At 40.4% G+C, this 11,304-nt stretch overlaps 1 protein-coding gene and 1 pseudogene across 1 annotated transcript in view; one reads left to right on the forward strand and one right to left on the reverse strand.

Annotated features, from left to right (window-relative positions):
• TBPL2 (TATA-box binding protein like 2) overlaps positions 1-10,161 on the forward strand; it is a 23,897-nt gene extending 13,736 nt beyond the window's left edge. Inside the window, exons 6-7 of the mRNA XM_006767730.1 lie at positions 2,041-2,135; positions 9,931-10,161. Coding sequence (XP_006767793.1) covers positions 2,041-2,135; positions 9,931-10,007 — 172 coding nt within the window. The 3' untranslated portion in view covers positions 10,008-10,161. The remainder of the gene's footprint in view (positions 1-2,040; positions 2,136-9,930) is intronic.
• LOC102763521 lies at positions 5,815-6,518 on the reverse strand (annotated as a pseudogene).
• Positions 10,162-11,304: the final 1,143 nt, after the last annotated feature.

Raw genomic sequence — 11,304 nt, forward strand, 5'->3', positions numbered from 1 at the left:
TATCATTGTTTTCTCTTTGCCCTGAGCAGTTTTTCCCTTCTCTTTGATTTTAAAGTCAAAGATATCCTGATAATAAACATTTCTTAAACGAGTGAAATCTAGGTGGCTACCAGTTAGCAGATGCTATGGTGACAGTGACAATCAATGCAGCCCTGGTCCCTTGCCCTCATGGAGTTCACCGTCTGAAAGGGAAGACACGCAAACCAAAGACAACAGTGAAATATGGTAACTCTGAAGGATGAACTCCCCCTCCACCTGGGAGTGCTCTGGTACCATCAAACAGGCTGATGTAATCAGGGAGGTATGGAGGTCAAGGAAGACCTCTTAAGGGAAGTGACATTTAAGCTGAGACTTGAACAATAAGTCGAATTTGGGTTGGCCCAGAGATTGGCAGGTGTTTGTTATTCTCAGTCCTCATGAAGTGTTCTCCTTCCCTAACCAAAACCTCTTTCTTTTTTCTACCTCAACTTTCTCTTAAAATTGAGGCAGAGAATAAATACAATGACGTAAGTCTTTAATCAGGAGATTATTTTTCTGGCACCTTAAAACCATAGTTCTGAAAGCCAAATGCAGTACACCATCATTTACATACTTTTTTTCCTCTTGTCCCTCTTAGAATCCTAAGATTCAGCTGGGAAATCAAATGAAAACATTCTCTCTGTGCCCTCAGCCTCCCTTTCTAGTTCCCATGGGGTTTTCCAAGGCTCCAGCTGGTCTCATTGTCTTCCTGGTGTCAGGAAGTGGTTAATGGGTAGAAGTTTTGACAGGTACAGTGATGTGGTAGGACCACCCACAGCAACCTTTGAAGGGCAGCCACTGTGATGTCTCTTCCTGGAGCCAATCGGAGAGTTCACATCTGCTGTTGAATGGGTCTTTGCAGAATGGAATGGGGTTTTTCATGTCACCTGGATTTCCTTTGTTGCAACTATTCATGTGTATTCTAGTGTTCCATTTCTCAGATATCTTCTTTTTCTTATATCTGTTCTCCATTAGCAATTGTTTTAAGAATAGTTTTATCAGCTTCCTCTTCCTGACCTTTCTTTTGTAGACTCTCAAGCTTTTCCAATTCTCTCTCCTTTTTTCTTTTTTGTTAATCCTAGCTTGAGGATATATTTCCCCCGCTCTGATTTTTAGAGAGAGTGGAAGGCAGGGAGGGAGAGAGAGAGAAAAACATTGATGTGAGAGAGACACATCGATTGGTTCACACACACACACACACACACACACACACACACGCCCGCCCGCGACAGGGATGGACCTGGGCGGGTTCCAGGGCCAGGGATCAAACCTGCAACCCAGCTATGTACCCTTGACTGGGAATCGAATCTGCTATCCTTCGGTGCTCAGGCTGACGCTCTAACAACCTAAGCCACGTTGGCCAGGGCAGCTCTTCTTCTTTGTGCTGGAGTGTGGAGAAGCAGTTCTTAGCCCTATTACCCTTTGCTCCGGGGAGCAGCCAGCTTACTATTTAGTAGTAAATAACAGTGAGTTACTATGTATAGGAACAAATCCTGAATTTTTAAAAGTTAGAATAGCTTAGTTTTCTTTCTTTATATAGTACCTGTCCAAAGACAAAAAACAGTGGTTTAGAAAATTTTTTAGCTCTAGCAGCTAAAAATGATAACTTTATCAGCTCATAATGAGCATACAAAATATGCTCATTGTTGGAGGAACTTGGAAAATTTAGAAAACGTGTTCATGTATTTTTACCAACAGACTTTTTTGGAAAGATGGTAAACATTTAACCAACACGATTTTAATAAATTGAATCTGATACCTCAAGTTACCTTAATTTCTAATAGCTTAGGATGACATGCACTTGAAAAGAATATCATGACCCAAAATAAATTCTGGTCTTGACTGGCACAGGCAATTACCTAGGATGCTCAAGACTACTTTATCAAAATGGCCAAAAGGTTTTGGGCAAAACAGCTTTTTAAAACTGCTTTAATGTGCAGCTTTAATATATACTGGGTCTGGAATATTATGGGAAAGTAGTTATAGTGCTATTTTTAACTTTTTCCTTTTACATCTTAACAGTTATGAACCTGAACTGTTTCCTGGACTTATTTATAGAATGGTAAAGCCACGAATTGTGCTGCTTATCTTCGTATCTGGAAAAGTAGTGTTGACAGGTAAGTTCTAAAATTATTTTCTGACTTTCTAAAATTCCGACTTTATAAAATTCAGCTATGCGTGTGCTTTGATTTTCCTTTTAAATAGCTTTGTTCACCATTATAAAGTAATTCTATTATAGAATACCTTGGGGGGGGCGGTGGAGCAGAAAGGAATATAACAGCGGTTCTCAACCTATGGGTCGCGACCCCTTTGGGGGTCGAACAACCCTTTCACAGGGATTGCCTGAGACGATCGGAAAACACATATATAATTACATATTGTTTACAGTAGCAAAATTACAGTTAGGAAGTAGCAACAAAAATAATTTTATGGTTGGGGGTCACCACAGCATGAGGAACTGTATTAAAGGGTTGTGGCATTAGGAAGGTTGAGAACTACTGGAATATAACTTCACCCATCAGTCCCAATACCCAAAACAATGTAACTTTTTCATGTTTTTATGGCATTTTGACATGTATCCATATTTATATCCTGCCTTTTTATTAACCATTATAACATATGTAAAGTGACTCCTTGTTACAAACTCTTTATGAAGGCTTTTAACCTGCAACCAGCATGTGCCCTGACCAGGATTAGAACCGTGACCTCCTGGTTCATAGGTTGATGCTCAACCACTGAGCCACACCAGCTGGGCTAAACTGTTTTTGAAGGGATGTACAATACAGTTCTCCTATGTCATACCAGCAGTGTATAGAAGTATCTTTTTAAAAATCCTCAGCAGCACTAAAAAACAAAATAACATAAGAGAAAACTTTTCTTTTTACAAGTGGGAATTATCTCACTGCTTTAACCTTTTTTTTTTAAATATATTTTATTGATTTTTTTTACAGAGAGGAAGGGAGAGGGACAGAGAGTTAGAAACATTAATGAGCGAGAAACATCGATCAGTTGCCTCCTGCACTGGGTGCCTGCAACCAAGGTACATGCCTTTGACCGGAATCGAACCTGGGACCCTTCAGTCCACAGGCTGACGCTCTATCCAGTGAGCCAAACCGGTTAGGGCATCACTCACTACTTTAACCTTAATAGTAATCAGAAATAGAAATTCATCACTTTTACTATCTATATATAAAAGCCTAAGCAACTGTTATGACCAAACGACCAGTTGAGCAGTCGCTATAATGCACATTGGCCACCAAGGGGCAGATGCTCAATGCAGGAGCTTCCCCCTGGTGGTCAGTGCACTCCCACAGCCAACTCCCATGGCTGGCCAACCTCCCACAGCCCCTACCTTGCCCCCCTGCCAGCCAGCCCTGATCATCCCCTATCTGACTGGACGAGATGCCCCCATCAGCCACGATCACCAGCCAGGCGGAGGGACCCCACCTGTGTATACAAATTCATGCACTGGGCCTCTAGTATCCAATAAAGATCATTTTACCTTTTGTAAATAGTGGGTACGTAACTTATTCCTTTTGTCCACTTAGTTTTTATTACTTTTTTCCCCCTAAAGATTTGTATGCATTTAAAATAATTACTCTTTGTTATATTTTTCCAGTTGACTTATCCTATATAATAAAAGGCTAATATGCAAATCAACCGAACAGTGGGACGACCAGTCATTATGACGTGCACTGACCACCAGGGGACAGACGCTCAACACAGGAGCTGCCCCCTGGTGGTCAGTGTGCTCCCACAAGGGGAGCGTCTCTTAGCCAGAAGCCAGGCTCACAGTTAGCAAGTGCAGCAGCGGTGGCGGGGAGTGGGCCTAAGCCATCAGTCAGACATCCCCCAAGGGGTCCCAGACTGTGAGAGAGACACAGGCCAGGCTGAGGGACATCCCCCCCTCCCAGTGCGTGAATGTTGTGCACCGGGCCTCTCGTATATACTAGTATATATGATATCACTTGGGAAAATAAAATGTGTAGTAATGACTTGGTGTAAGAATATAATTAGGAAATCCAAGTAGAATTGGAAATTGATATTTGGGTTGCCTAAAGGGTAGGATAAGCTTACAAACTCTTATCGAGAGATGATAGATGTTTAATAAACTTTGAGTGCTTACTAGAAAACATACATTTTAGCTGCTAAAGATATAAAAGTGAATATAACACATCCCCATCTCTAGAGCAATAAAATGGCTTAGATTTTTTTAATAGCTTAGATTTTATAAAATGTTAAGGTTCAAAAAGGATTCTTTTTTTTTTTCATATGTTGTCACCTGTTGGGAATGGCTGAAGACATTTCCCCAAACCTGAAAAGGGATGATGGCTTGCTGCCAGACAGCTCAGGGCACATTAATCTACATGTTGTTGCCTCCTACTGGACAAACACCTGAACAGCCATAGGCTAATTCCCCCAATCTGACAATGGACTCAATATAAGAAACCCTGACCCTTTGAAGTGTATATCTCTGCCCCGCCTCAGGACAATTGTTTTAATAAAAAGCATGGGGTCCTGAGATGAGGAGATCCTTTTAGCTAAGCTCCTCTGATCCCCAAATGCCTTTCGTCTCTGGACTCTTTAAAGTTACACACACAGCCTTTTTCCAGATTGCTGAACCCTTCTAGATGCTGGAACAAGAACCCCTTACTTAAGGCAGCCTTCCCTTACTTAACTCTTGATAACAACCCTATGAGAAAGACTATTGTCCTTATTTTGTCGGTGAGGAAACTGAAACTCAGAAGGTAAACAATTTGCCTGTGATTTCAGAGCTCGTTAATGATAGAGCTGACTTTTGAGCTCATATCATTTGATCTCAAAACTAGTTTTTTTCTGCAGTCCACAAATCACAGAATTTCCGCCTCAGTCGCCAAACTTAGGAATTCTGTTTATCCCCCAAAGTGGTGGTCATTATAACTGAAGGAAAAGACTGGTAAGTTTTGCTTAAAAGGCAAGAATCACCTAATCAAAGTCTGGTGCTACAAATTGGGATGTTTGATTATTGATTGATTATTAAAAGAAGTATGGGGTCACTTTAGGGTTCCTTTAAGTTTTTTGTTGTTTTGTGGGGTTTTTTGCTGTTTACATACAGTATTTTTAAATGTATTTTTCAATTATAGTTGACAATTTCCCTTATGAACATCTTTTCGTGTGTCTGTTGCCATATGTATGTCCTCTTTGTAAAAATGTCTATTTATGTCCTCTGCCCATTTTCTAATATAATTGTTTGCTTTTTTGATGTTGAACTGTATGAGTTCTTTTTTTTTAAATGTGTTTTTATTGATTTTTTTTTTTGCAGAGAAGAAGGGCAAGGGATAGTTAGAAACATCTATCAGCTGCCTCCTGCACGTCCCCCACTGGGGACGTGCCCACAACCAAGGCACATGCCCCTGACCAGAACCAAACCTGGGACACTTCAGTCCGCAGGTCAATGCTCTATCCACTGAGCCAAACCGGTCAGGGCATGTATGAGTTATATATATATGATATTTACCCCTTATTGGATATATTATTTTCAAATATCTCTCCCATTCTGTAGGTTGCCTTTTTGTCTTTTAATGTCTTTTCTTATTTGTTATTCTCAGAAAATCTCATATATAGTGATTTCAGAGAAGAAGGGAGGAGAGAGAGAGATAGAAACATCAATGATGAGAGAGAATCATTGATCGGCTGCTCCCTGCACACCCCCTAGTAGGATTGAGCCTGAAACCCCGGCATGTGCCTGATGGGGCATCCAACTGTGACCTCCTGAGTCATGTATGGGTTGATGTTCAACCAGCAGGGCAGAAAATTTCATTTTTGACTGGACTCTGAGGTAGAAGCCCTCAGAGAGGACAGCATATGTCTCTTGGCAATCTGTTCCTGGTATTTTTGTTTGGGTTCCTTAATTCTCTTAGCAAAAAGTTTAGCATACTCATTTTTCTTAGGATGCTGTGTCTTCAGAGCAATAGGCCAATGTTTGTGTTGCAGGACATGTGGAATAACAAGAACCTGAATATTGGGTGCTTTGGTCCTGGGATTCTTACCTTCTTTGTTTAGGGACTTTCTCACAACGTAGTGGTGGACATCATGGTCTTTAGAGAGATTGAAAAGTTTGAGGATCCTGATAGCTCTTTTGGGCCCCAGGCAATGAGGCACAGTGGCTCAGTGAGTATCTCTAGAATATCTCTCTCCTTTGTTTACAATGACCAAGTTGAGAACACTGAGATTGGCATCCACAGTGCAGCCCCAAACAGATTGGCACTTTCTTTCTCCAGTCCTCCTTGGTCTGTAACAGGAATACCCCTTACTCAGAAGCAAGCCATTAGTCTGCCTCATGGGAATCCTTGTTTGTCATTCCCACCACTGACTGGAACCACATAACCCTTCCATTCTTCTCCCAGAGCATCAGCAGCAACTTCTGTGGCCATACGCTTCTCATAAAAGGTGTGGAGTGTGCATTCATCTTCAATGAGCTTCTGGCAGCCAGTGGCTGGGAAAGGGATGTTCAGTTTCATCCTGAAGCAGCCTACTGCTTGTGAGGCGCCATGAAAATAGGGTTGCCTTTTTGTTTTGTTGGTGCTCTCCTTTGTGGAGCCAAAATTTTATGGGTTTAGATATTAAGTTTAAGTCTTTAATCCATGTTGAGTTTATCCTTGTGTATGGTATAAGAAAGTTGTCTGTATTCATTCTTTTGCACGTATTTCCAGTTTTTTCAACACCACTTACTGAAGAGACTGTCTACACTCCATTGTACATTCTTACCTCTTTTGTCATTGATTGAGTTTATTTCTGGGCTCTCTGTCCTGTTCCATTGATCTATGTGTTTGTTTTTATGCCATTACCAAGCTGTTTTGATTTCTAGAGCCTTGTGGTATAGTTTGATATCAAATAGGGTGATACCTCTAATATTGCTCTTCTTTGTCAAGACTGCTATGACTATTTGAGGTCTTTTATGGTTCCATATAAATTTTAGGATTATTTTTTCTAGTTCCATGAAAAGTACCATTGATATTTTGGTGGGGATTGCATGGAATCTGTAGATTGCTTTGGGTTCCCTTAAAGTTTTGATGCCAGTAATTTCATTGAGGAAACATTTAACTAACCTGACAAAATCCGCTTATTTTAATACCCAGTTACAACATTGCCAGTTACAAATCCTGGCAATGTTTATTTGTTGACTTTGGGTGCAAAAGAAGGAACACTGGATACACAAGAACCTCTCCCATAGCTGCTATCATTATTCAAGGGAACTTCCACTTCGTGGGCCCAAGTATGAAGTAAAGAAATTGTACTAGATAATCTCCCTAAAGCCCTTTGTGTCTAAAGCAGTGGTTTTCAACCTTCCTCATGCCGCGACCCTTTAATACAGTTCCTCATGTTGTGGTGACCCCCAATTTCATTGTTACCAATTGAACAAAATTAAAGCATAGTGATTAATCACAAAAACAATATGTAATTATATATGTGTTTTCCGATGGTCTTAGGCGACCCCTGTGAAAGGATCATTCGACCCCCAAAGGGGTCACGACCCACAGGTTGAGAACCGCTGGTCTAAAGGTTTCCTATGATAGAAAAGAATGATCACTCTCAATGTCTGGTCTCTCTTGGCAATGAGTGTTTTCTGCTCGCCAGAGGCTACCAGAATGTTAGTCTTTGGGCTTGAATGCAATGCTCTTAGGTATGAGTTTTTAAGTGCTATGCTAAAACTGAATTGCATTCTGGACCTAGATACTCTATTCCTCAATGAAATGTAAAAAGAACCATAGTTTTGGTGTTTGGGGGCGGGGGGAGAAGGGGAAGGAGTTGTGAGTGTGTTTGCTATACATACTTCACTGTCTCCTAACAAGAAGGCTATTCTATTCAAATGTATTCAGAAGCCCCAAACGTCCATCAAACCAGAGGCAGTTTCTTTTCTTTTTAAATATACAGTAATACTGGTGTTTTATTTCTTCTCCAACCCACTCTTTGGTTTCTACAAAACCATTCTCTTTAGAAACTAAAATTTCAGTGTTGTAACAAAAATCTGCTGAGACAGGGTTTCTCCTACCACAAGGGTTCAGAGTTGCTGTTATCTGTGCCAATAACTCACCTTCTTCCCTCCCCCACATGCTTGAGGGTGGAGACTGACAGATAGTAAACGCCTTGGCAATGAATAAGTAACTTTTCCCCCTTATCTCTCAAATACTTAAGCTCATAAAAACGTCATCGTTGATTCTGTAAAAACATTTAAAAGAATTTATTGAAGTAGAATTCACATAACATAAAATTAACCATCTTAAAGTGAACAGTTCAGTGACATTTAGTACATTCATAATGTTGTACAACCGCCACTTCTGTCTAGTTCAAAACATTTCCATTACTTCAAAGTAAAATCCCTTTCGTTAAGTAGTTTCTCCCTATTCCTCCCTCCCACTAGCCCCTGATAACTACCAATGTGCATTCTGTTTCTGGAATGGTCTATTCTGGTTACTTCATATAAACAGAATCATACAATATGTAGCCTTTTGAGTCTGGCTTCCCTCAGGTAGTTTTTGAGGTTCATCTGCAATAAAGACTGTATCAGTACTTGATTCCTTTTTATGGCTGAATAATATTCGGCTATATATGTACACCACAGTTTTATATCCAGTCATCTGTTGATATACACTTAGGTGGTTTCCCTTCTTGGCTGTTTTGAATAGTGCCACAATCAACAGGCATCCACAAGTGTGTTATTGAGTACCTGTTTTTAATTTGGGGGGATACATACCAAGAAGTAGAATTGCCAGGTCGTGTGGTAATTCTTATTTTAACTTTTTTTGAGGAAGCGTCAAACTTTTCTGTAGAGGCTGAGCCATTTGACAGTCCCATCACTGATGTCTGAGGGTTCCTATTTCTCCATAGCCTTACCAATATTTGCCATTTTTAAAATGATAGCTCATCTTTGGCTCTGAATGCTGATTTCTACCTGTTTCTCAAATCTGATGATCCTCCTTTTGGTAATTCCCTGTGATTAGTTCTGTAATTAAACCAGATAGCCACAGGTTATTTTTGTTCTCTTACTGAGCCTTCCTCCTCTCTAACCTTGTAGCTCCCAAGGAAGCCTTTATCAACTTAAGCTATTTTCCATTCCTCTTCATGCTAAGTTTTTATATTCCTTTCACTAATCTCCTTGCCTCCTTCCCACAATAATACCAGATAATTTCCTGATTAACTGACAGCCCATATACATAATGCTAGGCCACAACCCTTAGCTCAAGGTGCTTTGAAGGTGGAAGTAGTTAGTGGTGGTAGGTGGTGGTGAGAGATGAATAGGGACTGAATGATATCTCTCAAGGGTGGGGACCATGTCTAATTCATGTTTTTATCTCTAACTCCTAGAGCAGTTTGCTATCATTAAAGATCTCTGAAAATTTAAAAAAAGATCTCTGGAAATTTAAGACTCTTAGGGGTGACAGTGGTACAATTTTCCCCTCTAGTAATCTCTTACATACACTGACATTTAAAACGTTTGCTCCAATTTGTCTCACTCTGTTAGTCAACGTTAGAGATTCAAAATGTTTACTAGGGATAAGTGGATCCAAGGAAGTCTCTTTTGCTGATAGCTAAATGCCTACAGGTACTGATGAATGTCGTGTTCTGGGGCTATATTCATGGCACACCTAGAGATAACATTCCATATTTCATAGTGAGTCCTATGTGGCTAAAGATGATCTGATATGCCCACATAGTGGAAGTACTAGAAAACTGGTCTGCAGTGTGTGTTTGTGGAAATGTGGCTGTAATCACTAAATTCTTTTGTCTTTACCAGAAATAAATGCCACTTCTCAAGTACACCTAAAGAGATGTCATCATATTAGAAGTAATTGGAGATGACAATGAAATTTTAGTCTTAAGAAAATTTTGGGATTGTTCTTAAAGATGATATAAAATTGGATTTCTTTACAGGTGCCAAAGACCGTTCTGAGATCTACGAAGCATTTGAAAACATCTATCCCATTCTAAAGGGTTTTAAAAAAGCCTAAGTATATCACTCAACATCTCAAAGTATATTGATGAGTATGTGCATAAGTCCAGGACAGAAACAACTGGATTTTTCTACCTTTAATTGTAGATGTTCCATGCACATTTTGACTTATTAAAAGGTGATTCTATGTGAAATGAAGAAAGCTTCTTATTTGAAATGACTCTTGTATGTTATTTTTAAAACAAGTAAACTTATTTCAGAATGTGAGAGATTTAAGGCCTTGCTAGAATGATTTTGTACCATCATTAAAATGTAATGTTCTGCTCTGGTTAAAGATGTAGAGCATAACATGTCCTCTGAAAATGCATGGTGATATATAGAAATTTCAAATAACTGCATAAAATAGATACTATCTGTAATATCTAGCAGGAGAGAAATCAATGTGTCTGTTTTGGGCCTTTTAAAATATTGATTAAATGATCCTAGCTAACAGGTACAGGCACTGTGAAGGATCCTGTCAGAATACAAATGAAACATGAAAGTCTGAAACCTTGAGGAAAATCACATTTTTTTGTTTGAAATGATCAGAGAAAATTCTCTCACTTAAAAGTAAATCTTGCCGGGACCGGTTTGGCTCAGTGGATAGAGCGTCGGCCTGCGGACTGAAAGGTCCCGGGTTCGATTCCGGTCAAGGGCATGTACCTTGGTTGTGGGCACTTCCCCAGTGGGGGGTGTGCAGGAGGCGGCTGATCGATACTTCTCTCTCATCGATGTTTCTAACTATCTCTCTCCTTTCCTCTCTGTAGAAAATCAATAAAATATATTTAAAAAAAAAAAAAAGTAAATCTTAAACTTTCAGGAACTATTTAGATTTAGTGTAAGCTCTATTTTGAAACAGCATGGGGTATTTTTGCTTTTTGTGTGTCTTTATAATCCTACTAGAGGCCTACTGCATGACATTCATACACTGGGGGGAAGGGGTCCCTCAGCCCAGCCTGCACCCTCTCACAGTCCAGAACCCCCTGAGGGATGTCCACCTGACGGCTAAGGGAAGTGGGCCTAAGCCAGCAGGCAAACATCCCCCAAGGGGTTCTTAGCACTGCTGCCGAGGCAGGAGAGGCTCCTGCCACCGCCGCTGCCCTCACCAGCCATGAGCCCGGTTTCTGGCTGAGTGGCGCTCCCCCTGTAGAAGCTCACTGACCACCAGGGGGCAGCTCCTGCATTGAGCATCCGCCCCTTGGTGGTCAGTGCATGTCACAGCAACTGGTCGTTCCACCATTCGGTCGATTTGCATATTAGGGTTTTATTATATAGGATTGTGTTAAAACAGATCAGATAAGACTAAGAGGATGGAG

This window comes from Myotis davidii, unplaced genomic scaffold (genome assembly GCF_000327345.1).
Source record: "Myotis davidii unplaced genomic scaffold, ASM32734v1 scaffold281, whole genome shotgun sequence".
Lineage (NCBI taxonomy): Eukaryota > Metazoa > Chordata > Mammalia > Chiroptera > Vespertilionidae > Myotis > Myotis davidii.